This window comes from Syngnathus scovelli, chromosome 7, assembly GCF_024217435.2.
Source record: "Syngnathus scovelli strain Florida chromosome 7, RoL_Ssco_1.2, whole genome shotgun sequence".
Classification (NCBI taxonomy): Eukaryota; Metazoa; Chordata; class Actinopteri; order Syngnathiformes; family Syngnathidae; genus Syngnathus; species Syngnathus scovelli.
Window position 1 is genome coordinate 11,175,172 of NC_090853.1, and position 26,335 is coordinate 11,201,506.

General features: G+C 39.2%; 5 protein-coding genes, 1 long non-coding RNA gene and 2 other non-coding genes across 12 annotated transcripts; 4 read left to right on the top strand and 4 right to left on the bottom strand.

The window, feature by feature from the left end:
* The first annotated feature begins 471 nt into the window (after positions 1–471).
* On the top strand, positions 472–4,437 carry im:7138535 (uncharacterized protein LOC797998 homolog). Its single transcript, XM_049725509.1, has 8 exons — positions 472–633; positions 796–902; positions 2,040–2,168; positions 2,286–2,536; positions 2,614–2,694; positions 2,798–2,914; positions 3,819–3,965; positions 4,033–4,437. The coding sequence occupies exons 1-8, from the start codon at positions 590–592 to the stop codon at positions 4,183–4,185; spliced, it is 1,029 nt and encodes a 342-aa protein (XP_049581466.1). The 5' UTR covers positions 472–589; the 3' UTR covers positions 4,186–4,437.
* Positions 4,438–4,620: 183 nt separating this feature from the next.
* chchd2 (coiled-coil-helix-coiled-coil-helix domain containing 2) lies at positions 4,621–7,271 on the top strand. Its single transcript, XM_049725527.2, has 4 exons — positions 4,621–4,812; positions 5,440–5,677; positions 5,891–6,065; positions 6,672–7,271. Exons 1-4 carry the CDS (start codon positions 4,763–4,765, stop codon positions 6,680–6,682), a joined length of 474 nt encoding a protein of 157 aa, XP_049581484.1. The 5' UTR covers positions 4,621–4,762; the 3' UTR covers positions 6,683–7,271.
* A 319-nt stretch (positions 7,272–7,590) lies between these two features.
* Positions 7,591–12,470, top strand: LOC125972116 (phosphorylase b kinase gamma catalytic chain, skeletal muscle/heart isoform). Of its 5 annotated transcripts, none has more exons than XM_049725507.2 (11): positions 7,595–7,740; positions 8,244–8,348; positions 8,637–8,767; positions 9,465–9,643; positions 9,822–9,876; positions 9,993–10,058; positions 10,147–10,310; positions 10,891–10,981; positions 11,184–11,337; positions 11,424–11,549; positions 11,750–12,470. In XM_049725507.2, the coding sequence occupies exons 3-11, from the start codon at positions 8,685–8,687 to the stop codon at positions 12,014–12,016; spliced, it is 1,185 nt and encodes a 394-aa protein (XP_049581464.1). In that variant the 5' UTR covers positions 7,595–7,740; positions 8,244–8,348; positions 8,637–8,684; the 3' UTR covers positions 12,017–12,470. The 5 variants fall into 5 exon arrangements, with proteins under 5 accessions (XP_049581461.1, XP_049581464.1, XP_049581463.1 ...); XM_049725506.2 differs by having other exon boundaries at positions 8,663–8,767; XM_049725508.2 differs by having other exon boundaries at positions 8,244–8,343; positions 8,663–8,767.
* A 452-nt stretch (positions 12,471–12,922) lies between these two features.
* LOC137840436 (uncharacterized) lies at positions 12,923–14,473 on the bottom strand. Its single transcript, XR_011087083.1, has 3 exons — positions 14,316–14,473; positions 13,775–13,828; positions 12,923–13,415 (listed from the first exon to the last, which is right to left on the bottom strand). It is a non-coding gene; the product is annotated as an uncharacterized lncRNA (long non-coding RNA).
* Positions 13,519–13,648, bottom strand: LOC125972946 (small nucleolar RNA SNORA15). The gene has a single exon (XR_007482972.1). It is a non-coding gene; the product is annotated as a small nucleolar RNA SNORA15 (small nucleolar RNA).
* LOC125972945 (small nucleolar RNA SNORA15) lies at positions 13,893–14,024 on the bottom strand. Its single transcript, XR_007482971.1, has one exon. It is a non-coding gene; the product is annotated as a small nucleolar RNA SNORA15 (small nucleolar RNA).
* A 38-nt stretch (positions 14,474–14,511) lies between the features above and the next one.
* Positions 14,512–17,789, top strand: psph (phosphoserine phosphatase). The gene is made up of 6 exons (XM_049725520.2): positions 14,512–14,661; positions 15,912–16,058; positions 16,135–16,269; positions 16,760–16,905; positions 17,003–17,151; positions 17,249–17,789. The coding sequence occupies exons 2-6, from the start codon at positions 15,919–15,921 to the stop codon at positions 17,357–17,359; spliced, it is 681 nt and encodes a 226-aa protein (XP_049581477.1). The 5' UTR covers positions 14,512–14,661; positions 15,912–15,918; the 3' UTR covers positions 17,360–17,789.
* On the bottom strand, positions 17,708–23,462 carry nipsnap2 (nipsnap homolog 2). The gene is made up of 10 exons (XM_049725515.1): positions 23,294–23,462; positions 22,739–22,878; positions 22,618–22,663; positions 22,174–22,268; positions 21,818–21,888; positions 21,586–21,726; positions 21,199–21,230; positions 19,364–19,458; positions 19,003–19,086; positions 17,708–18,723 (listed from the first exon to the last, which is right to left on the bottom strand). The coding sequence occupies exons 1-10, from the start codon at positions 23,383–23,385 to the stop codon at positions 18,659–18,661; spliced, it is 861 nt and encodes a 286-aa protein (XP_049581472.1). The 5' UTR covers positions 23,386–23,462; the 3' UTR covers positions 17,708–18,658.
* Between the last annotated feature and the right edge of the window lie 2,873 nt (positions 23,463–26,335).

Below are 26,335 nucleotides of genomic sequence, written 5' to 3' on the forward strand. Positions count from 1 at the left end.
TGCAGCGTGGCTCCTTTTGCTACCATTGTCTTAACTGCGTCTGATGTGTATTTATTGTGCTTTGGTGGAGAGTATGTATGTTGTATAGTGAGCAGGGTGGTGCAAAAGAAGTTATGCGGTATCTTTTGTTTTTGGAATTTATTATTAATCTCTTACACCATATGTGCAAAAGTAGGTATACAGACATGAAAAGGATACTAGAAAATATTTTTTAAATAAATACAAACTAGAAAAACAACATTAAGAGAGTTGTTTTTAATAAAATTAAGAAACAGATAGTACTTTTGCACTGCCCATGTATGTGTTTACAGTAACTGTGTTAAGATGATAATGAATTTTGTATGTATTGTATGTAAAGATTTACAAGGACTCCTCGGTTTACGACATGCAAGAATTCCAAGTTACGACGTATCTGTCGGAACTTTCCTCTTCTTCCTGTCAGTTCATTCTCCGGGCCGCAGGTGGCAATGTGTGAGCAGCTTGTTATTAATTTCCTTAAAACCAGGAAGTCAGAAATCAAAACATGCTTCAACGCCTGCTTGCAAGTGGCAACTGAGTGATTCCGTTCTCAACTTGTAATAAAGTAAAAATGGAGAGGAGTGTTGGGAGCATTTCTGCAATTAAAGCGTTAGGGTAAGTAATAGTTGTGTTTTCTGAGGTGTCACGTAACTCCACATATTGTGCAACCTGTACACAAAGGCGCAACACAAGCTTGGTTTAATGTGTTTCATGTTTTATGATATTCTAATGAATAGCATTTAAACTTCTTATATCCTCTCGTTATTAACTGCTCAGGTACCAGAATGGTTGCTGTTTGTCGAGGTGTACATGTGATGAACTTCCATGCCCACTGTTAAATTGGCTTACTTCCCAGCTGAAGTGTCTGTGCCCGGAGCTTCAAGGTACAATGAAACACAATTTCTACCTACTCTTTGAAGCACAACAGAAAAGCACATGAGACGTTGGTGTACTAGGCTTGATTGTTCATCAAAACCCAGGAAGAGATTTCTTTCCTAAAATTGAATTTAACAATATTGTAAGCCATTGTAACATTATGCACAGTGTGATCATCAAGCATGCGCTTAAAGGAAAAGTTGAGTCAAAACTTGCCTTTGCAATAATATTTTCAATGCTGCCACACAAGTCTAAACACACATTTTGATCACTATTGCAATGTTTAAGAATACAAATTAAGGAGTAAAATGTACCCACTTTGATCCATCTCCTGAGGCAGCCATTTGGCCACCTGCTGTCAACTGAAAATGACTTTAAAAAGATTGAAGGTGCATGAAATTGTACATAAATGTTTTAAAACGAATTTTATTGGAGGCGTCGGGATGGAAACACAAACTTGTGACCTCGGAGAAGGACTGGACAAGGACTGATTCAGATATCCTCTATCTCTTCAACAAAAATGTATTACCGGACGATAAACCGCACTTGAATATAATACGCACCAGCTAAAATTAGGGGAAAATCCCGTTTTGTTCATACATAAGCCGCACTCGACTTTAAACGGCAGGTATTTTAATGTTTAATTCACATACAAGAGAATATGCACAAATCATAAAAATCATGAAAAATCCATAGATAAGATGCACTGGGCTATAAGCCGCTGGGTTCAAAGCTTTTGCAAAAAGTAGTGGCTCATAGTCCGGAAAATATGGTACTTTAAAAGTAGATAAATGTGTGGTGCTCAATTTAAAAAAACAAAGCATAAACATGCGCCATTCAAACATTTAATTCGCTAATTATTTCATGTTACCACTAGAGGAAGCCCTTGTGCTACTAGTGGCAAAAATAATGCTATTGTGCCACACCTTTATTGCAAAGAGTTACAGTTCAAAGGTTGTATGCATTGAAGTGACGTGAGTCTGCTAATCATTTAGCAAATGTTGTATTTATATGGAAATAGTAAATTATGACTTTGATGTTTACACACATTGCCCACAATCTAGAAGTCATATTACTACAAGTTTAAGATTTTGATTTGTCAACACCGAAACGTGCTCAGTCAAATTTTTGTTTTTATATTGCAGACCCCGGTGGAAGAGGTAGTAGCGTCTTGCTAGCGAGAGAGCTAAGAAATATTCTGTCCAATTTAAATTCTCCTCTCACTGGACTGAACTCAGAGACTCTGGAGCCTTCTGTCTTCTACAAAATCACTGGTGAGAAACAATAATAAGGGACTTTTATGTTTAATGTGCTGTTTGAAGTACCCATGAGGTATCCAAAAGCCTTACCTGATGTCAGGAACCTCTAAATTGCTACTTGAAACTCCACAGAGTTCCTTGTGTCAGAATTGCAAGCAGCACACATAATCAAGTATAAAGAGGTGCATTCTGAGGATACAGCTGCTGGAGAAGAAGCCGCAAAAGAGCAAAGAGTGGAGGAAATGACCGTGGTTTGTCAGGAACACGAAGACAATGATGCAAACAATAACCAAAGGATGGCCGAGATACAGGCAGAGTGGACATTACTGCTTCACGCGCTTAACATGGATACATCCTCTCAATATCCCGATGTGCTGCAAGAGGTGAGCTGGTTTGCTGAGAGCATGCGTTATGTAATGTATTACACACTGAAACGAAATATAATAAAAATACAATGCAGGTGGAGTCAAGGATTGCTTGTCTTCCCGGTGAAGCCATGACAAAGTCTCTGTTACATGCCAGCCTCACGACAGAGCAATGGGTGGGCTTTTATACATTCTCTAGTTTATGCCACTTGAGTTCAGTAAATATTCTCTGTAATTGCACTTTTATTTAAAAATATACCTAATCTCTTGTTTCCATAGAGACAGTTGGCAAAATTAAATCGAGTTCTGTCCGACGACTATGGCCGCCGACAGCAAATGATGATCAAACGCTTTCAGGTTTCACTTGAGTCATTTGCATGGGGAGAAAAACAAAAGGTAAGAATGTCTATTTTTTTGTCCTCACTTGAGAGCAAAAGTATAAGGGAGGAGTACTAGGTGGTGGCAGCAAACTTAATAGCAGGCAGCTGTTTGGCAGATGGTAAACAATTATTTAAAAAAAAAGACCGAGTGCTTGCTGCAAGTTATTTGCCGCTCCCAGTTGCAGTTTACACCGCAACTTCAAAAGGCATAACATAGTCACAAGTATTATTTGTAACACAACAAAGCATAATAGCAATTCCTCTTCTGGTTACTGTCTGGTGATCATAAACGTAGTGTGCCGTAAGTGGTATGAATACATTACAAAATAAGACCAATAACAAAGTGCAGTGTTAGCTGCTTTCATGTTATCTTTACAAACAGGATGTAAAACAGTGTTGTTGTTCCTAGTGGTCTCAGTGTTATAGTACAATGGCCTGCTTACCCCACACAATATGCAAGTATATTTTTAGTGAGGAGGGCATCCCGTGTTAACACAGGCTCTTTCTTTATTTGTGCAACAAACTCGTGGGTCGTTAGAATCGGCATATGCTGACCAGTATAGCGCCCCTAGATAGGTGGCAAGAAAATGTCCTGCCTTCCAAATGGCCAATTTGTTGCTTGAAAATGTACCGTAACTGTCCTCTCACTGAGTATTTTGTTGGACATTAAAAAAAAAAAAAAAACACTGAAACAAATATAACATTGAACCATTCGTCCATAATATTTGTCACCTGTCATTGTTTTTAAATTGATCCCACTGTGCATTGTCACCCATGACCCTCGTTAGGACCAGTGCTATAGAAAATGGATGGAGGGATTATTTGATGAGCCCCTGAGAGATACACAAACATCCGATACCAGTGCAAATAACAATAAAGAATCTTTCCATCTGATGACAGTATCTCTCTTTCATTCACAGGAGCGTAGTGAAGCAATCGCCTCAATCCCGCCCTTTTCATCCATCGCAGTTTCATCTAAAGTGTCCCTCCCACTTCTACTGGCTACCAGAGAAGATCAATCCTGCATTGAGCCAATCAAAGCTGGTCCCAGTACAAATGTCCACAAGGTAAAACACTAAACTATGAAGTCAGATTTTATTTCATTGGTACAGATAAGTCTTCTCTGGTGACTAGACAATGATGGGCCATGTACCGGACAGAGGAGGACGTCCAGCGGAAATGGAGGCACCTATGCCAACCTGGGCAGAGCGAAGATCGGAAAATGCTGGTGAACGCCGTCAGTGGCCTAAGAATTCAAATAAAAGGAGGAAGGGAAAAAGGGATTAACATGCGCCCCTCTTTAGCGTTACGAACTTTTTTCAGAGAAAAAAAACAACATTAAAATTAAATCATTATATTGAATTCTAAGTTATAGTACAAATTTTGTACTTTATTTTTTTAAATGAGGTTGTCATTTCCTATTGTGTGCAGGTATATGAGCCGATATTCATTGTAATCTTTTTTTTCGGACGAATTTAAATACAATTGATTATGTATTCAGTTTTCACACATGCAGATATTAAAGATGAATAAAAAGTTTGACGTTTGTCGACGTTTATCTTAACAAATACGCGTTTGACTTGCAGGATGATTACGTTACAAATGAACAAAAAATATAAATGCATGAATTACTTATCCAAACTTAGCAAATTAATAACAATAATAATAATAAAACGTTGTTGAAAGTCACCTTGTTTTCTTCTTACCGGAAGTTACACGGGAGATAAATGATGTAACACAGAAAGTTCCGGAACGGCTAAAGGTCGCTAGATTACAGCATTTAGCTGAAGACGAGTACCGACGTTACACCTGAAACTTTCCGATAACAGCATATTTCGAAGAATAACTTGTGTAATTTGACACCATGCCGAGAGGAAGCAGAAGCCGAACGTCGAGAATGCCTTCTCCAGCAAGGTAACATTGAAAAATTGCGTATTTGAATTGTGATAGCGTCATGTGCTAACGTGTCCTCGGACTGCATGTGCGACTGAGCCAACGAAAGAAATTTGCTTAACACAAAGTGGATCAATTAGGGTTACAGGTTTACATTTTAGAGTTCTGTAAATGTCACTATTTTGTAAGATCTGTTACGCGTGGTTAATTGAAACGTCTTTCATCAAGGTCATGCTATTGAGCAGAATATATAACCGAATCGTGACGCTGTTTAAATAGTGAAACATAACCATTTCTGCTTAGTCCCCCCCCCCCCCCCCCCCCCCCTATTAAATATGGGAGTCTGTTATGTTTTTTAAACTGTGTGAATATGGTACACCTAAACAAATCACTTATTGGGTAATCATGCTTGACTTCTTTCGCTAGTTTACACTCTGTTCATATTATAGAGTATTCTAATTGGCAAAATTGTCAACTTGCTTTGTGAAAGAACTGTGTGCGTTGCGGTTCAAGTGACCCTGTTGAGTTGTTTTGCGTGCATTAAAGATGTTATGCACAGTCTACCTTTTGTTAATCACCAAGTCAGTTGTTGATACACTAAACAGTTATGGCGCCATTGTTTGACCTTTTCTGTCAATGTCTTTACAGTCGGGCTCCACCACCGCCACCCCCTCCTTCTCATGCTCCTGTACCGATGCACGCACCTCCGGCCGCCATGGCTGCTCCAGCGGCAGCGCCCAGGCAGCCCGGTATGTTTGCCCAGATGGCGACAACTGCTGCTGGGGTAGCGGTAGGTTCTGCGGTCGGACACACCCTCGGCCATGCAATGACAGGAGCCTTCAGCGGGGGTAGCTCTGAGCCTGCGCGGCCTGATGTCACATACCAGGTAAATAAACATCCCTTTATTCATTCATAGATGAACTAAGGGACAGAGTAATTAGTGTTGTAGGTTCATCACAAGTGTATTATTTTTGTAAAGACTTTTGTATTCTTTAAGATGACTCAAGTGATTTTCTTATTTGTCAAGTTACCCATACTATTTATCACTCAGATACATGCTCTTGAATGGTTGTAATCTTCTGCCTTGTGTTTGTGTTAGGAGCCCCATCAGGCCCAGCCATACCAAACACAGTCCCCCTACCAGCAGCAGAATACCCCACAGCAAGCATGTTCCTATGAGCTCAAGCAGTTTATTGACTGTGCTCAATCCCAAAGCGATTATAAACTCTGCGAGGGCTTCAGCGAGGTGCTCAAACAATGCAAGTTTGCGAATGGTAAGTATGGAGGCTACAACATTAGATTGCATAAGTAAAAATAGCTTATGAGGGTCTGCATTTTACAAACTTTGCATACACTTTTCAGATAATGCACCACCTCTCCCAGATAATTCAAGAAATGATAAATCCTTAGTTATTCACATGTTTAGCTCCCTTGTTTGTACTGGAATAACCAGAATAAAAACAATGATAGAACAGCAAATTTGACTCTTAACACAGAACTCCCAAAATGGACTGGACAAAATTATTGGCGCCTTATCAAAACTGTAAGAAATACTAGAGCTGTAATTACATTCCTGTGGCAAGAGATGATGGTCATTTAGAAATCACGCTTGCAAGCCAGGTAACATGGGGAAAAGGTGACTTACCCGTTGTGCATACTACACTGAGCATAGCGAAACAAAAGAACAGCAAAGAATTGGCAGGGGATCTGAAAGTCTCCAGAGATCTAAATGGCTCTGTGTCTACTTGTGCAAAACATCAAGAATTTCACACTTCTACGGCACTTATGATCACCTGGGCATAAAAGATGTAGTAGAATGTTTTTAATGCTCCACAAAGATTGTGTCTGGTAATTAACTAACGTTTTTGTTCATCCAACAGGGCTGTCTTGAATTGCATCCCGAAACCTTGGAGAGAGGAGACCGTAGAGTCACTAATGCCGGACATCGTAATCTAATTGAGACCTGTTAAATATACGTTTATTTTTCTGACAATATCAGTTAATTCAGTCAAAAATTTTCAAAAGAGCTTGTAGTCACATGTTGATAAATATTGCGGTTTTGAGTTGATTTTGCTTGCATGTCATTATTTGCAGTGCTGGGTATTCCTCTATTGTAGAAATGAAAATATTAAAGCATTTGGATCATGAAGACAAAAACAAGATTCCAATGATTTGTCTCATAATTTAGGCCATGAACACTAGTAAACTGCACACATATAATGTCACTGGAGTCGAACCCACTGTGCATGGTATCATGCAGCATGGACTCATCATGCAAACTGGTTAATGGTTTGCCAGTTAACACCCAGCCATGTGGGCAGTAAGTACACTCTGTAGTCATGCTTGTCTCAAGTCACTCAATGAAGGCTTTTTGTGGATACTATTTGTGTGGGCACAAATATTACCCACACACATTTTGTCATGCATACAACTTTACAATACATAGACCTGATAAATAAATGGTTGCTACAGAATTGTCATCACTGGTGTGGGGTGTTGATGTGCAATATGACCCCTGTGTTTACTGTAATGCTGTTTCCTCGAAAGTAGTAGTACAGGCCTATCAGTTGAGTCTTGTCTAAGTCGGTTATAAATTACTAGGTTGTATTTTAAAAAAAATAAGTTCTGTACAATTAAGTCAAATATTGAAGCAAATAGAACAGTATAAAGTCATGTATAGCTAAATCCATCTCGAAATTGTCAGAGTTTACAAATGTAAGATAAGTTGATAAGGTTATTTCGGGACATCTGCTTTTTAAGCGGATAGTCTTTAGCGGAAAGAGGTCGCTTTGGAAGCGAGAGTTTATTTTTGGTGTCTTGACATTGGAGCTCCTGTCATGGCAGCGACCTCGCAAAGCAGTGGAAGCGTCGGTGTCCACCGTTCTTCGCACCCTTCCTCTCGATGATGGATAACCTTAAATAGGAGGGACTGGCCCAAGCCGGAACACGGTGAGTGGACCCAGTCTTTTGATCCTTTCACTCAAATTTGTCCAAGCGAGTATCGTTTTAAAAAAGACGCAACAATGTTCGAAACTTTAACTAGCACACGCCTGTTATTTTAAAACACCCGGCTAGTGTTTGATTGTAGTAAATTAAATCGAAGTTGCTATATGGCGTCCATAATTAAAAAGTAACTTTTTTCACCGTCGTCTGAACATGTTAACTATAAAATACAGTGATATGCTTTTGTAGGCAAAACATTACAACTTAACTGGATAATTTGCATCAATTTGTCGTCATTGTGTCATTTATTTTTTGTTAACCCTTGATTGCATTAGCTCTACTTATCATACCTATCAGGACATGCAGCGCTTCTATGTGCTCTGGTGGAGATTGAATTGAAATCATGGCACTATAGAAGAGCAGTAACCGGCGATATTAATGGTTTTCCATTTGGTTGTTTTCTATATACTAAGAAGTGCCCCTCCCATTCAAATACTTTCTGTATTTAGGACGTGTTACTGCGGTACCCGATGAACTACGACGCGTTACACATTCGGGTTACGTCGCTGCCGTAACAAAACTCGTAAACCAAGGATTTCTGGAAACCCAATAAGGTTTGCCTCGCCTCCGTTTTCTTGTATATTGGATATTTATTTATCAGCGGTTTTTTCCCCCCAGGCATACATTACAATATCTGTTGAATCGGTCGTCCTTTACCATTTATGTCATGTGCTATGTTGTTATCATTGATTAGCCCAAGCAAATTTACCATAGCCCACCAAAGCTGCACTGCAAATTAAAATCAGGATTATGTTCCAAAGATTCAAAACAATTTGTGTATTACAAATTACAAATCACACTTTTAAGGAAGAAATGTGACCTGTCATGACCTTTCACACTAGATTCTCTGTGTATCTTGGACACCTAGCTGTTGTTTCGATCACTCCATCATGACCAAGGAGGAGGAGATCCCAGACTGGGTGGGCGCCCACGAGTTCTATGACAAGTATGAGCCCAAGGAGATACTGGGAAGGTATGTATGTGTAACGTGTGGTATACGGAAAGCAATTTAATCAGAGATGATCATGTTGTGGAATTATGTTTAGTAAAATCTACCAAGATGTCTGTCCCACCACGTCTGTCTCCAAGGGGTTCCATACATCCCTTGAAGCATGTGAGCTGAGAATGACAGCGCTAATTGTCATTCCCCTCCATTTCTCAGACAGTGGCTCCCCTTACATAAGAAACGTTGTAGATTGCGTGTTTTGGTTCTGTGTTCAAAGCTGTTTTGTAGATTGGTTTGACATACTTTTTAAAAAAAATAGAATGGAGGAAAATAATTACAAAAATGAACCAATGACTCCAAAATTGAATGGAAAAAAGTGAGGCTGCTGTGAAATGAGGGTACATTTAAATCGTGCAGCTTGAACAATGAAAATCGCAGACTACACTTTTAATTGAAGACTCAAAATTTACCTTTGGTGTGAATGCGAATGTTTTTTTTGCTACATCTGACTAATCCAAGTTGTATATACCACAATGTTTCTTATTTTTTAAGATGTTGAACAATACTGCAATCCAAGTGGAATTTCAAATGCTGCAGTATTTTGTAATTGCAAAAATAAGTTAAGCTATAGTCAGGCGGAACCCTAGGGGTCGTTTTTTATTTTCCATTCAGTGTGTTGTGCTAACAGCACATGAATTGAACATCCGAGATATCTTTTCCTCAGGGGAGTGAGCAGCGTCGTGCGTCGCTGCGTGGACAAACGCACGTCTCAGGAGTACGCCGTGAAGATCATCGACATCACCCCCTCGGACAAGACAACCCCACAGGAGATCGAGGAGATCAAGGACTCTACGGTGAAGGAGATTGATATCCTCAAGAAAGTCTGCGGACGGGAGAACATTAGTAAGCCCATATTGAATGCACTAACAATGTAGTCCGCCCTCATATATGGGGGGTGTCGTCCAACCAACACACTGTCAGTGGCCAATTATCGTAAATGTTGACATTTGCTCTCCGACTATCAACGGCAGTGATATTGAACTTTTTTGATGTTTCTTGTGTTTGACGCATGTCCCTGCAGTACAGCTGAAAGACTGCTATGAATCCCACGTATTCTTTTTCCTGGTTTTTGACTTGTAAGTATGGACAAACGAGAAATCTTCACTTGCAGCCTTTTTGTTCTAAGGTTAATCTGCTTCCAAAAATGTTAATCTATTCTTGTTTTATTTACTTTTTGCCTTCTTCATTCCAGGATGAGAAAGGGTGAACTTTTTGACTACCTCACAGAGAAAGTAACTCTGAGTGAGAAAGAAACAAGGTCACTGAGCAAATTTTGACTTCAACCAGCCTACTGTCAGACCTCAACCATGACAAACTTTCATGAGTGCTTGATATTTTGGTTGTAGGAACATCATGCGTGCTCTGCTGGAGGTGGTTCACTTCCTCCATGAACAGAACATAGTTCATCGAGATCTCAAACCGGAAAACATCCTTTTGGATGATCAGATGAACATTAAACTCACAGACTTTGGCTTCGCCGTGCAAATCCAATCGGGAGAGAAGCTTAAAGGTCAGAGGTCAACTCCTAAACATTATCAGGTTGTCCCCAAATAGTATGTCCTCATAGCTGCAGATATTCGTGGGTGATTGATCATAATGTTGATATATTGAGTGAACTGACACCAAAACATGAATACAGTAGACATTTTAATTGACTGTGTTTGCGCTCTTTAAGAAATGTGACAACTTTGGAAAATGTCCCAGCAGCTGTTCAAAATCAGGGCATGGTCTGGTTGCACATTATTAAGTTACAAAGGTTGAGTTGCAACAAGATACTCGGATCTGTCTGTCATTAAATGCAAAGATGCCAAATAGTGATTTGCCTCAACATTGAATCGTCACAAAATCAATAACTGATTTGTTTAGGTTAGATTGTTTAACTTGCTGGAATCACAGAATTAATCAGAGGAAAGGTCATGGACAGAAGACAAGCGATGGGAACGCCTTATCATGATATTGTTATGTTGTGTTGTACTGTTATTTTAAGTTATGTTTTATGTTATGACAAAACATGAAGCAAACGTGTAATAAATTTGCTCTGTTGCTTAAGTTCAAACTTGTTTTCTCCTAAAACCTTTTTTTTCCTGCAGAGGTGTGTGGAACACCTCTGTATCTTGCTCCCGAGATCATCCAGTGCTCCATGGACCCTGGCCACGATGGATATGGAACGGCTGTAGACATGTAAGAGTCCCATCACAAAAATCAAAGTAGAAAAATTATTTTATAAGCCGCATTTACTGATCATTCCGGCGGCCTTAAATGCCCTTGCTCTACATCTTTTCCAAGACGTCTAACTCACAAGCACTCTTGTAAGTGATACGACAGCTCCTGGTATCTCAAATACACTCTGCCATGGTGTTTGCCCTCTGGTTTATACGTGCAGATGGAGTGCAGGTGTGATCATGTATACACTGCTGGCTGGCTCGCCACCATTCTGGCACAGGAAACAGATGCTGATGCTGCGTATGATCTTAAAGGGAGATTACAGCTTCTCATCCCCTGAATGGGATGACCGCTCCGACACTGTCAAAGATTTGGTCAGCCACTTTCTTGGTTTATCTCATCTGTTCTATATGTAAATTGCCCTACAGTAAAACGTACACTCCTTTTGCCATTTTATCAGATTTCTCGGATGCTCGTAGTGGACCCCAGGCAGCGTTACACAGCCGTCGATGTGCTCAACCATTCGTTCTTCTCCCAGTATGTGGTAGACGAAGTCCGACAATTGAGCCCGTACCGAAAATTCAAGGTAAGGTCTTGTCACGAACATGAAATGTTCTAAGAAACAAACTGTCAAATGGTCTATGAACACTTTTAACAGCATCAGTACAGTTACCATGACATGTGATAGGGGCAATAAATGGTGCTTAAATTAAATGCAGGGCTGTTTGATTTATCCCCCCCAAATGTAGAACGTAAGTACCTTAAAGAATGTTACCTTTTCACCAGGTCATTTGCCTCACGGTACTCGCCACCATGCGCATATACTGCAGCTACCGCAGAGTCAAACCAGTTACTAAGGAGGTGATGAAAAGTGACCCGTATGCGATCAAGCCCATTCGCAAGCTTATCGATGCATGTGCCTTCAAGATCTACGGCCATTGGGTCAAGAAGGGCCAGACGCAGAACAGAGCGGCACTTTTCGAGAACACTCCCAAGGCTATCCTGCTGTCCATAGCGGCAGAGGCGGATGAGCCAGTGCAGCACATCTTCTAATAAGTGAAGGTCAACAATATAAATATTGATAGTTTCTTGATCAAATCGAATTCACTTCATTCACCACGTCCTTATTTCTCTATTAACGCTGCTGTGTAAGACAAAATACCTTTTGTACAGAAACAGCACTACCTGCTGGATCTTGTTAGAAAGTGCACCATGCCGAGAGTGTAGTCAACAGCAGTTTATTTTGATGTGGTTTACAACATTTATTGTAAAAACAATGTTGGTCAATCATATAATGAAAATGCTGGATTTGTTTAGGTGTTCACTCTGGGTCTTTATGATAAAATGAGCCAACCTGTGCCATCAACGCATTGTCTAATGTGGATTTCATACCACATGCCATATTGTTTTGCTTACCAGTATCATGTGATACCGTTTGAAATGCAGCTGCTTTTAAAGGTGAAAATTATTTAACGTTGTAATAATAAACAGAACTTTTAGTTGCTTATCATTGTGCCATGTTTTATTCAACCAATAAAATAACTTTGGTAGTTATTAAAGAATTGTCAAAATATGGAGTTATGAATCGCAAAGTCCCCAACATACACTTAGAGACACTTATGCAGCTGAGTCACCACCCCAAAAATGTCACTCAAGCTCATAACCACCTGTTCTGAAACTTTAAAAATAATGCAAAACGTACTGTAGTCTAAACTGCTGTTTTTTTACATTTTTTGTACTGATGATACTGCCATTCTTTAAATATATTTTAAAGTATCAAGTACTCCCATGGGTAGGAGCAATTTGAGAACCACTGGACATTGTTTCATGTTAATGACTGAATGGTTGTATTTTGTGGTATATACTTGAGATGTAACAAGATGTAATGACTGGAACATAAGTTGATGAACCACAGTTTTAGAACATTTTAATATTTAAAGAAATGAAAACCACACAATGTAACAGTGTTAAACTTTATTGGTTATCCTTTTTTAGTACAAGCGTAGAAAATGTAGATAACAAGACAAGAGACTAATACTATTCTACAACATTTGATGCATTGATTCTCCTGGATGAAACCTCTTTGCCCTCTGTTGACACTATTGTCTTTTGTTTAGACTTAATTTTTATTTTTTCAAACACATGTATTTACCTGTAATTACTGCACGCAATTCTTCTTTTGATTCAGAGGCACTTTGTTAGTTAGACACGCAAAGAGTTGGCCTATCTCGCTATGAGCATAGAGGTATGTATTTGGTTTCAAGGTGAGGCTGAAAACCTTTGGCACGTCCCTCGTATAATTGGGTACAACAAATTATATTTGTAACAACTTTAGCACACGTATGTCTTTCATCCTCCTGTTGGAATGACACCTCGACTAACAGCACACAAGCCAGTACGTCACAACTCACCCGCACTGTTACGGGGGGGGGAGTCACATCACTCTGAAGCCCTGTTGAAAAAAAATAAAATAAAATCATGTATTCAAGTTCACTATTGCGGAACATGCGGACATAGTTTGCATTAAGAAAAGAAGAAAAACTAATCACTACAGTATGTGTGCTCATTTCTATATTTCTGGATGAAGCTAAAGAGCGTTCACCCGTGATTACAAGAAATGAGGCAATCCTCTTGCATGGTGTCTGACTGTGTCCACCACAGAGTTGGAACAGAATTCTGCCATGCAGTCTCAGGTTTTTCTCCCATTAACAATAATTATGCCACATTTGTATCTGAATCTTATTGCTGATATCGTATTTGTCATTCATTAGATGCTATTATACTGGATGACAATAGATTGTGAAAGTGCACCTCATTTTGTGGCCCGGAAGATGAAATGCTTGCGTGGCAATATTGAATGATTTCCTGTGGAAAACGAAAAAATCATCATATCGATATTAGTCAGAAATAATGTTTAGTTTGGTAAGAACATGTTAATCACTGACAGCAGAATGAGTTGAGCGATAGCTCATTCATTGTAAAGTCTGTGTGAAAATTGTTTATTTCGCATGGTGTCTGACTGAGTTTACTACTTCAAGAGTAAATCAGAATTCGGCCATGCATTCAAACACGTGTTTCCAGGAATGTTACCAGTTAAACAAAAACTTCACAAGTTAAATGTCCAGTAATTCTATTATTAACATTTCAGATTATCTTTGATCCCTTAGTAGATAATAGTTATTTATTTGCATTAGTACTTGAATGAGAAACTCGAAGTACATTACACAAAGAAATGCTAACAGGCTAAAGCTAATTCAGGGAAATTTATAACCTATATAGCCAGGAATAAACGCTCACTTTTCTATTAGAAATACACATTCTTCCACTCTTTTAACGTTCATGGAACACAAACCTCAAAAGGTAGCCATTTTAATTGAGGAAAGTTTGTTTCCGCAGTGCTTTTCGTTGTCGCGATGCCCTTGCTTCTTCTTGTTGGTTCAGCATTTCTGAGCTCAGGGCAGGCCGTCTGATCTGGTGTAGGGGCGGGATCATTGCGATGAGAGCCCTGATTGGTCATACCTGCTGACGTCCTATCAGATGAGTGTAGGCGGTTCTTCACCGGCTTGGCTCTGATTGGTGCAACTCGCTACTTCTTTTTCTGGGTCGTCCACCAACTGATGCTTCTGTCTGGAGTGATCGGTCAATGGTGGTCTCTTCCTCAAGCTACCTCTTGTTCCTTTACACCGCTGCTATTTTTCGTAAGTATTACTCCAGAACGACTTGTTCTTTTGTTCGATTTTCCATTTCATCTACGTTGTCCTTTTATTCGTTTCACATCAAGTTTATCTTTCAACAGCTGCTGTCAACTGACTAGATCACAAAAAACAGAATAGATTTGGGTAAAATATAACTGTTTTAACTTCATTAAATGTCAGCGGTTCATCATCACGCTTGACAATATAGTGCTTTCCTGCTCCATTGCATTCTTGTAATTAGATGTTTCCATACTCCAGCGTTGTAACGAATTATGTGGACGGTGAATGAGGGGTGACGCAACAGTGGCAGACGATGTCCACCATGGCCCTTCCTATGTTTTGTTTAAGCAGTCGCTATTATGCAACCACGTATTGTTGTCGTTAGAATATGAGGCGTTTTGTCGTATTTAATTATGGATTTTGCTGTTCATTGGACATCATGTGTGGATCAGCTCAGAGCTTTGTCAATGTCAGCTGTGGCAAATGTACTTGCACTTTTGTGGAAGTACAAGTTCCAAAGCAAAAGTTAAAGTACTGGTTTTAAATAAACTAAAAGAAAATCCTACTCGGAAATATAGATAATGTTTATTGTCTATTATATACAATAGTCATCTTGGTACCAACCAAAAATCTTAGCAAATAAAGAAGTTTGCCTTTTTTATTAACCTAAGGCCACGGATGAACAAAACCTTGCTTCCAGGCATCTATTCCCTGGTTTCACCTTACAAGCTTATTATAGAAAGTAAACATACTGTATCTCTGAGAAATAAAAGTGAAAAATGATTGCATATAGTATCTGTTAGCTCTGTTTCAGACTTTCACATGTTGACATTTGGGATGCAACCATATCCAACGGTCACAATACGATATTACCATGATAGGAACCTCACAATACGATTACTATGATGGTATTGTGTGGTGAGTGGCGATATAAAACCATTCTCAATACTGTAAAAAACAGACAATATTCTAAAAAAAAAATCTCATGATATTGGCAAAAAGCACAATATTGTGTATCAAGGTACATGTACGTAGTTTATAATGTTGTGTTTGGCTGAAGCAGGCAAAAAATATTTTTAATGAAGTTGTGCCTCTTTTAATGATGTTGGCAATATCACAATATCGTGGTTATCATTACACCCCTTGTTGACACATTTATTGTCAAATTATTATGTATCTGTCCTATTTTAAATGGCAGAAAATGTATTTTATTTTTGTTTAGTCCTGACTACGAATAATCCTTCTCTTCACAGCATTGCAATGTCTACAATGTCAGAGACAAAGGAACTTTTTAGGAGAGCAGATGCTGTCTGTTTTGACGTGGACAGCACGGTTATCAAAGAGGAAGGCATTGATGAACTGGCAAAGTTCTGCGGCGTTGGGGATGCAGTCACTGAAATGTAAAGACATTCCTCTTCAAAACTATGTTATACCCGATGTTATCACACGAAACTTGACTTAATTTGTACGTTATAGGACTCGTAAAGCCATGGGTGGCTCGGTGACTTTCAAATCAGCCTTGTCTGAGCGCCTCGCCATCATTAAATGTTCCAGGGAACAGGTCAACAAACTGATCACAGACCACCCACCACAGCTGACCCCAGGTATCAGGTATGAGAGGCAACCCCCCATGTTTGGTTTCTTTTGTTTCACTTACAGCATTCTGAAGATCAAGATTTTCCTAGAGTACTAGACTGCTTTAGGAAAGTACTACGAGTTATTGAAAGCTTTGGGAAAGACACTCCAATGTATTTTGCTGAGAACATTTTATGAGCCATCTAAATGATGAGCAACCTAAATGAGAATTTATAATATTAGCTGTCACAAGAGGATATAGCCCACAATCTTCTTTCTAGTTCCTTCCATACATGTATGGGATGGGATTTTGTGCACTTTTAACTTTAAACCTGCCTTCTTGTGATCTCATATTGTTTTGAGTTCCCTTGAGATCTTTCAGTCTGTACATTTGTTGCTCTAACCATCAGATCTTATGATGTGCACTGAAGCACTGCCATGCCCGGACATAAATATGCCTTTCCCACACTAACCACAAGGACGGTGGTTATCCTGATCATTGATTTCCTTCCGTGTTCATATCCAGGGACCTTGTGGAGCGCCTACACCAACGCAACATCAAGGTGTTCCTCATTTCAGGCGGCTTCCGCTGCATTGTGGAACATGTAGCCACTCAGCTAAACATTCCTTTAGAAAACATCTACGCCAACCGACTCAAATTCTACTTCAATGGTAAGAATACTGGAGTGAGACTTCATCCCCATCTCCAAAAATGTCCCCAACATGACATTATTTTAAGAAGTAATAAATTAAATGTGGTTATGTTTAGGTGAGTACGCTGGATTTGATGAGAGCCAGCCGACAGCAGAGAGCGGGGGAAAAGGCAAAGTCATTAGCATGCTGAAGGAAAAGTACGGCTTCAAGACAGTGGTGATGATTGGAGATGGAGCCACAGATCTAGAGGCGTGCCCTCCAGCCGTGAGTATTCATGTTAATGGTTTCATTTGAATATTCAGGCTATTTATATTCATTGTATTGAAAATCAATGTGGTTGATTTGTTTTTCCCCTCTATAGAACGCCTTCATTGGATTTGGTGGCAATGTGGTGAGGCCACAGGTTAAAGAGATGAGTTTGTGGTATGTTACAAGTTTTGGAGAGCTGCTAAAAGAAATGGAAAAGATTTGATGACCCTAAAAAGAGTACATTTACTCTTTTTTAAGTTTTTTTTTTTAAACAAATGTTATTTGCACCATAAGGTCTGATGGTTTTATCCATCGTGAATACTCCATTTATGTAAACAGATTCTAAATCAATGTTTACTATAATCCAACCATTTCGCCTATACTTTTAAATACCTGCTGCCTGTGTGGAGGTGCAACATTTTTGTGTTTTAGGCACTTTTTTCATTTCAGACTTACTCCTACACAATGGGAAGTGCAATGTGAAACAAATTAATTATATATGGATAATTGTAATCAGTCACGCGAAGGATAGGCTGCATTGTAAAGATTGAGTTTTAAACACAGACAAATGTTGTTGCTTGAATTGCTTTAATTCTGTGTCATTATTGCCCTAGAGAGACAAAATAAAGACACATATTTTTTTTCTGATAAAATCTGACAATATGTTGCGGCGTGAATGCCCATGTTGTGGTTTATCATTACTCCCCCTGAAAATACCTTACATCAGATTTTTAAACAATATTTTTAAACAAGGCATGCTTTGTTCACACAAGGGCAAAAAAAAGTTACACTTACAAACAAGACTAAGAAACTTGATAACCGGATTGTGTAAAAACTCCACAAAGACAGGAAAAAAAAAAACATGATGAAATTCAGTCAAAAATATTAACTTCTTGAAAATATGTATCACACATTGATATTGTCAACTTTGGAACACAAAGTTCAGATGTTATGCCAGCTAACATTTTAACGATTAATGAATGTTACGCTCAATAAATAAAAGTCCCCCGGCAGTTATGATAGGAACAAGACTCTTAAACTTTACATACCATAGCTGCATTGTTTTATTTTATCAATATACTTTGGTAGCCTGTGATCTTGTTCATCAATGATTAGCTTCCATGTGGCAGAGTCCATGTTGGAATAAATGACCATGCAGTGGCATAATGCAGTAGAGTTGTAAGGGTTTGTTTCAAAGCAAATCTTGACCTACCCAAAATACTGAAAAGGACTTGACACGAATGTAGTTTGCGCTTGTGTCTAGGTAGATGCCTGGCAATGTAAATATTGCAGAGCATCATAGATAAGAGTATTTTGGAGTTAGCAAGTACTCCCTGCAGTCCCATGCTGTGCCACTTGAACCTACCACAATAAGTATATGTACTCCTTTAGCTGTCCTTATACATCAGTCACCAACTCCTGATATGACAATAATGATGAAAGAAAGAGGCATGTAGTTTGATAGCACTGAAACGGTCAGATATGATGCTCTTGGGTCACTCATTGCGAGAGGCTTCAGTCTTTACTTCAGAGGTGATGCCTTGGTGGGGATCATAATTCGGGAATCCATATGTTGGATGAGAGGAACTGTGGGGGGGAGAGGCGAATGTAAGCAATAGGTTTTAGAAACTATTTATTCTTGTCATTTTAACTCGAAGGTCAAATATTTATTTCAGTTACAGTCCTTAAAGGCATTTGAAGTAGATGATCTGGCCTCATAATAAAGTCGGATAATATGTTTAGCAAATATGGAATGTTGCTTGTACCATGTCTTGACAAATACTTGAATGAATCAACGAAAGCGATTAATCACTCAAACCTAATTTGCTGGAGTTTTTTTTTTTTTTTAAAATAGTATTTGCCCACCTGTATAGTAGACCACCTCGTGCCAGCCTTCCTCTTGCCAAGCACCGTTCCTTGTGTCCTCTCTGGATTGAAGGTCTTTGTAGGCTAAAAAACAAAACCTCTTACAACTCAAGACCATTCACTACAGAAAGCACAGCTTTGTTCTGCCTCCAACAACTACATTAAATAATCAGGTTGACAAACCAGTGGCCGACAGTCCTCCATTTATGAAAATTAGTTTAGCCAACCCCACACACTGCGAAAATTCTGCCAGTTTTATCCATGTCACTTGGAGTGTGATGGCCTTACAAAAGTATTTTATTTCAAAACGCTTTAATCTTGTACAGTATTTTTTCAAATCGAGCTGGTTTCTTGACATTACCCCAGAGGTGATGAACCATGTAGAGGTTGCCAATCTGTGAGAAAAACCCTCCGACAGCTTCACTGTTTTGCTGGCGTAGTCGAATAGCTCTCGCCCTGCCAAAAACAACAAAACAATCATTTAAATCATGTAAGTGGGGTGGGGGGTACAATCTGGTCAGTGTACAAAGAAGAAGAGTAATCAGATATTTCATGCCCGAAAATTGAAAACTCTTACTTTATAACAGTTATGGATTAGCTATAGTGGACATACTAGTGTGATGACAATGTGACTGCAGACAATTTTTGAAATGGTGGCACTCACTGATAACATTCAGTCCGGCAAGCCCCCAAAACCTTCTTATTTGCAATCCATTACAACTAACTCACGCAGAATGATAATGTTTTGTCTCGCTGCAGTGTTGTACTTATTCAGTAATTGTTCAGTTAAAAGAGCAAATAAAGATCATTTGATCTAGACCAGGGGTGGGCAAACTTTTTGACTTGCGGGCCGAATTGGGTTCTAAATTTTGACCGGGGGGCCGAACCAGGAGCAGTTGGATGTAGTGTTTGTGTGAAGTAATATAAACGAGGTTTTGGCCTTTAGTAGGTAGTAAAGCGTGGATATTCAAAAAAAGTTTTTTGAAAACAAATGCATTTATTAACAGCATTAAAAAAAAAAAATCCCTAAAAAACTGCTATCAGTGATTCTCATAAAATACGACACTGTTATTATGAATAACAGTCTCCATCACTTCAGTGTCTGCAGGTCAGATTAATGAAAGATGTTTATCTTATGAGATCACATCAAACGGCAAACATTCTGACCAAATATATCATCTTGAAGAATCGGTGAAAGCATACATCCAAATAAAGTAATCAAAACGGCAACACGGTGAGGGGTATCTGAAAATCAGAGCAGAGTTTTAACTCACAAACACCTAATAACAGAGGTGAGAAAACGGGAAACACTTCCTTAAAGTAAGCCTTAAAAACTTTACAGGTTAAGATTAGTCACAAACAGGTGGTGCATCAATGTCCTTGAGCATCCTGCATTGTTTGAAAATGAGAATGGTCGCTAGTTTCAATCCCTGCTATTTGTACAGATCATATTCAAAATGCATTTTTTTTACAACAAACTTGAAAGCCTCCCTTTCATTTTCAGTGGTCTCCCTTTTTTTGCTAGTGTGTCATAGTCTGGAGTAAAATTTGTTGTGGCAATTCTTAGGAGAGATCCGAGGTGTTGGTCCGTTTACCTAGATCTGTGACGGGTTGATGTTGATGTTTATGTGGCTGAACGTCACGTCGCGTACGTCGAGCCAAATTGGCCACTCTTTTGAAACACTCGGCACTCAGTGTCCACCTTGCTTTTCCTTGGGCGACTCATTTTAATGGAAGGATTCCAGGGGAAGGTTTGTGGGTGGCTTTAGCGTAAAACTGTATCCGAAAGCTCGGCGCGCAAATTACAAGAATGCTGTCGTCACAGCCCACGCTTTAATTTCGGCACTGATACAAATAGAGCGCGAGTGCGCCATTTCCGTACTACTGAGTACGTACACGCACTTGTGAGTGTGCACCGAGCTTTCTAACACGGCTTCCGGTAGTAAATGCGCAGGCGAGTGGTTCCCCATCTACTGGGGAAACGCAGTCATTGCAGGCAAAACGACCGAGAAAAACAAAAAAGTTTAATAATACAATTTATTTAGGGTTGGCGGGCCGGATTAAACGGTCCCGTGGGCCGGATGTGGCCCGCGGGCCGTAGTTTGCCCATGCCTGATCTAGACTGAACAATTACGTGCAGACGGTTAAGAATGGTGCAACAGGTTCTGTGTGTGCAATTAATTTATGCAGTCTTACCAGTAATTACCCCACTCGATCATTGTTCCTGGCTGTGGGAGAGAACAGTGGTATGAGTCGAGCCTGTTTGCTGCTCTGTGCACAACACAGCAACGGCGCGGCTGATTGATGTAATAACTAAGTGACGTTGTCAGACAATGAATCTATAATCAAATTTGTTGCCAATATTATTTTGTTATCAATTTCATCAATTTGTTGTTGCCCTAAAGCAGAGCTGCAGTGTTAGCGCATATTAGCATTAGCAAACAGAATTACCGGCCCACGCAACTGATAAGCGTGGAACATGCACAGATCCACTCGTCTAGTTCAATTTGATTGCTTGGTCATAAAGTGCTGTGCCTAAGAGTGAAAACACAAATGATGCTTTTATTGTTTTTTAGTACTCACCCTGAGTTGGTAGGATCTCAGCTCGTAGATGTTGGGTCCCTCCCTAGGGACTGGCTCATTCCAGAAACTGAACTCCAGTAGAAGCTGGTTTCTGCGAGACAGCAGCATTTTACCACGCTCCTTCCTGTACTCTGTGAACTCCTGCAGTTGGGAAAAAACATGGGTCAGTACCAACAGGCTCTATTCACGGATGGGATAAACAACAGAATAGGTGTGAAGAAATCCTGGTGACCTTGTTCTGGCGTAGTTTGTTCATCACCTCTGTCAGAGCTGGGTAACCACCTCTGTAACGCCACAGGTGAACTGGGCAAAAAAAAAAAAAAAAAAATATCTTTACTGTGTCATATGGGAATCCGAAAATGTCAACAGCTCACAATGTACATACAAGTAAACAACATAAGAAAAATAAAATAAAACAAGAAGGCACAATCAATGAATAAATAAGAGTGAAATAAGAGTTAATCGTTCATTTGTAGGGAAAAACAACGTATGGAGCAATTATTTTTCTCACAGCACTTATGTGCTACCATACAATACCTATGGAGACATTTTGCTATGATGCAATATATTTGGCAGTGATGATCCTACCAGCCTGGTCTTGTTCTCCATACCAAGTATTCCAGGTGCCCACCAGCTCACAGGGGTAGTACTTATCAGCATGGATGGAGGGCAAGACTTCCTCACTGGCAAAAAAAATACATAATTTCACAAACAGCTAGGACTCTAGCATAATTTAATCAAGAATAGCTTTGGAACCATACCTAAAATCATAAATATGTTTCATGTTAAAGTTCAAGTGGTGTTTATGGTTGCAGAACCTAAATAGAAGCCAACTACTAAAAGTACTTGGCCTGTAGACATCTAAGTTATGCGCAGATGACTTGCAGCATAGCAGCTCCTTACACACCTCACAAGAATAGAACACAGATTTATTTTTACTGGCTGCACAACGCTTGGCACACTTGTCTCAGTGTTAGTGTAACTCATGCTGAGCAAAATGGTTTAGGATTAAACAATAAAAATACAACTTACCAGAGTTTGTTATATGCTTCAAGGCACTCAGGCTTGACATTATGGACTGAAAACAGAGATACATTTCAACAATTCTAACAACTTAAGGATGTTTGTTCTGGGAAATGTGCAATGTTCTTACACTGGATTTTGTAAAGGTTACTTTCTTCATTTTTGGTCAGTAGGGTCGAGTGTGCATCTTTCCTAGGATCAACTTTCCTGACAAAGAGTGATTTGAACCAGCTATCTTCTTTTTTATTGACACCGGATGTGGAAAAGCCTCTGCAAAATAAAAAAGAAGTCAAAAGGACCGCAGACGCTTGATGCCATGTAAGTATCCCATCACACGATCACACCCTGATACACAAGGACTTCCGTGTATACAGTAGGACCTACTGAGTAGGTAGCATCCAAGTAGCAAATTGACCTTGAGCATCTGACAAACACCACGGCACAACTTAAAAAGTGTGTTTCTTTTGACTCAGTAAATACACAGCATTGATCTAATTTCGTAAAATATGACATTGCAGAGTGAGTGTTTTTCATGTGGTTTAGTTCGGATGGACCGCTACTCAACTACTTAGCGCGTCAGCAGCTAGCTTGCACAGACACATCGCGTCAACCTCCGATGCTAACACACAAATAACAGACTACAACAAACAATGAAACGTGGCATGCATCTTAATGACGAGCTGACCTGCTCCAAACGAGAAGATGCTGGGTGGACTGGGCCCCGTTTTTAGCCCGGGCCAAGCCGGTGCTTGCTCTCTGAAGGACTCCAGTCGCCATCTTCCATTAGAGCGAGAGGGGTCTGCTTTTGATGGGGATAACCTTAAGCGTTGTTCACACTGTTGACCGCTAGGTGGCAAGAGAGCGCCACAGGGCTCATATGTGGTCGAGTCGAAGTCTAGAAGAAGGAACCAGGGTGACGTACGGCTAGCGTCACTATTTGGCCTCGTTCAAATTGCAAAAGTAGAAATGTCCTACATTACCGACAGCTATCAGTGATATTGACCTAGTAGCTAGTAGATTTACATCATTGCTTTAATATCTCTCTTCCCTTGTACACGCTAAAATACATTTCCTCCTTCTGTGCACATAACAGTTTCAGTTTTAATCAGATTTGTTCTGGATGATGTTTACCTTGTAACTTAATTTTTCATTCTCAGAATCTGAATCATTCTCAAAAGTTGTGCACCTCAAAATACATTCAACCCTGTTACAAAAATCTTTTTAGGATTGATGACTCATCACATAATCAAGTCTTCTTTTTATTGTTATTATTAGTGTAATTGTTATCATTGTTGTTATTGATATTATGATTATTATTTCACATTATTCCCCACATTTAAAAAAAATGCCCATTAATATGATCCTAGATCATTCATAGGTGTGAATATGAGTGAGTGGTTGTTTGTATATGTGAACTCCGTGATGAGCTCCCATCTATAGTCCGAGGTCAAGCCCTCAAGTTAGGTTCCAGCTCACTCACAACACTTGTAAAAACAAGCGGTATAAAAGAAATAGATGGATGGATGGATTTGTTAATTGGATGTTCTTAAGTGTGTGAATAAGTGTGAATAAGATCCATGCCCTTTGTGAGGTCAAGTTGTATAGAAAATTAACAAATGGATAAAATTTGAAAACATGATGCAGCCATCAGATATCAGACTTTAATTCTTGGGCCACAGGCTCCATACTAGCACCATGTTTAATGAAAGTTAGACGTTTTTTTTTTAGTATTCAGGCACCATACAATCTACAATGAAAACATTTACATTCATCTGATTTATTGCGACTCACCAGAACTCATCTTACTGTGTTTAATTGCGCAGGTGGAAAGATCTCATTTATCACTGTAATGTGTTCAAGAAACCCGCTGACCTCATTCACCTCATGCACAGGGCCTCTCATTTGTCACGGACGGGAGAACATGGGTGTAATTGATAGAAATAATCTTGATTGTGATCTACATAGGTGAAGCCTGATGATGAACTCTGAAGCTGAAACACAGTTTGCACTGTTGTCTTATTGAAGTTATACAATACACTTGTGCTTATTTGCATTGACGATTTGAGATAAAAACACTGGATGTTAAGACAACAGACTTAAAAAATTGTTACAGTAAAATTATTATAGAAAAAAAATATAAAAACGTTATAATACTGCATGATAAATTAAAATATAACAATTGCATTTCAATCAATTGAGTTCATCAGACTGCTCCTGATAATGAGCATTCTGCCACAAAGCCACACAATGGTGATGCCACTGAAATTACATTCTTTGATTATTTTTTAAAAAGCAACTCTCATGAGGATAAGTGGTTTGGATAATAGATGGATGCATGAAAGGGTCTACTGCACTACGAGTACATTTGATGAAGTACAACAATTTCAAAAACACCTACCACAACATTACATAGGAGGGCGCCATAACTCAAGGTATACTTTATTTATGACTGAAAATAATAATTTGTGTGTGTGTATAGCACACGCACACACACACACACACACACACACACACACACACACACACACACACACACACACACACAAATTATTATTTCCAGTCATAAATACACATACACGTACACGTACATGTACACACACACACACACACACACACGCACACACACACACACACACACACACACACACACACACACACACACACACACACACACACACACACAAACACACAAACACACAAACACACACAGTCTCTATTGAAACTAAATCTTCAATGTAATTTGTGTGGAGCAGACCACGACGGCTTTGGTGGTGGGATCGTAAGCACTGTGGAATTCAGAACAGTTGAGATTGATTTATTATTTGATAGTGTGACAATGAAACTAACAGAGTCCATATTTTCAAAGCCTCGTTGGCTGTAGGATAAGCAGCACTTGGAATTCAGCAACTATAGATGTCTTTGTCTTAAGTTCAAAAACATGAATCACAGACGAATATTTTCTCTGTGAAACATTTTTGTAAAACCAAAGGCAATTTGCCGAATTGTCTGGGAATTCGAAGTATGATCGAACGTTGTTTTTGTGTTTTATTTTCTTCCATCAGGGTGTTTGGTGTCAGCCAGAAACATCAACTTTACTTTTGCATTTCAGGAGTTTAAATAACTTCTAAAAGGATGCTTTGTTGCACTTATAGTGTTGTGTCATTTGTTGCACCTCACAAAACCCCACAAACACAGCAGAGCACTTACAACATATTTATTATTTTCAATGGCCTGATCAGTACGCACTTGTGTTTGGAAACTTTCACAAGGGGCCTCATTTTAGTAATGGGAAAAGTGAGGTCAACATGAGACAAAGAGCTCTCAATGTACCGAACATTTACTGTGCAACATTACTTGGTACAGTTACGCATAATGCGAGACAAACTTTAACCTTCGGTCTTGCATCATAGTCTGAAATTGTTTGAGATGGTTTAATAGGAGATTAAATATGTTGGTGTGTATTTTGGCAAGTGAAAGGTTTTAAGTCAAACAATGAGTTTTCACACCTTCAAGCCACATACAATTTCTTATGACAGCTAAAGGACACAAGCATTAGGGTTATCAAGCTAATGAACTATTTGTTTTTTTGCTATTTCTACAATATTTGTTCTGGTAGTTTGCTTCCATGTGACTTTTGTCACATCAGATATTCTCAGATTTCATTCCTGGACACAATAATTTTCTATAAACCAGACTCAAAGAAGAGCAGCTGTGAAAACAGAAGACA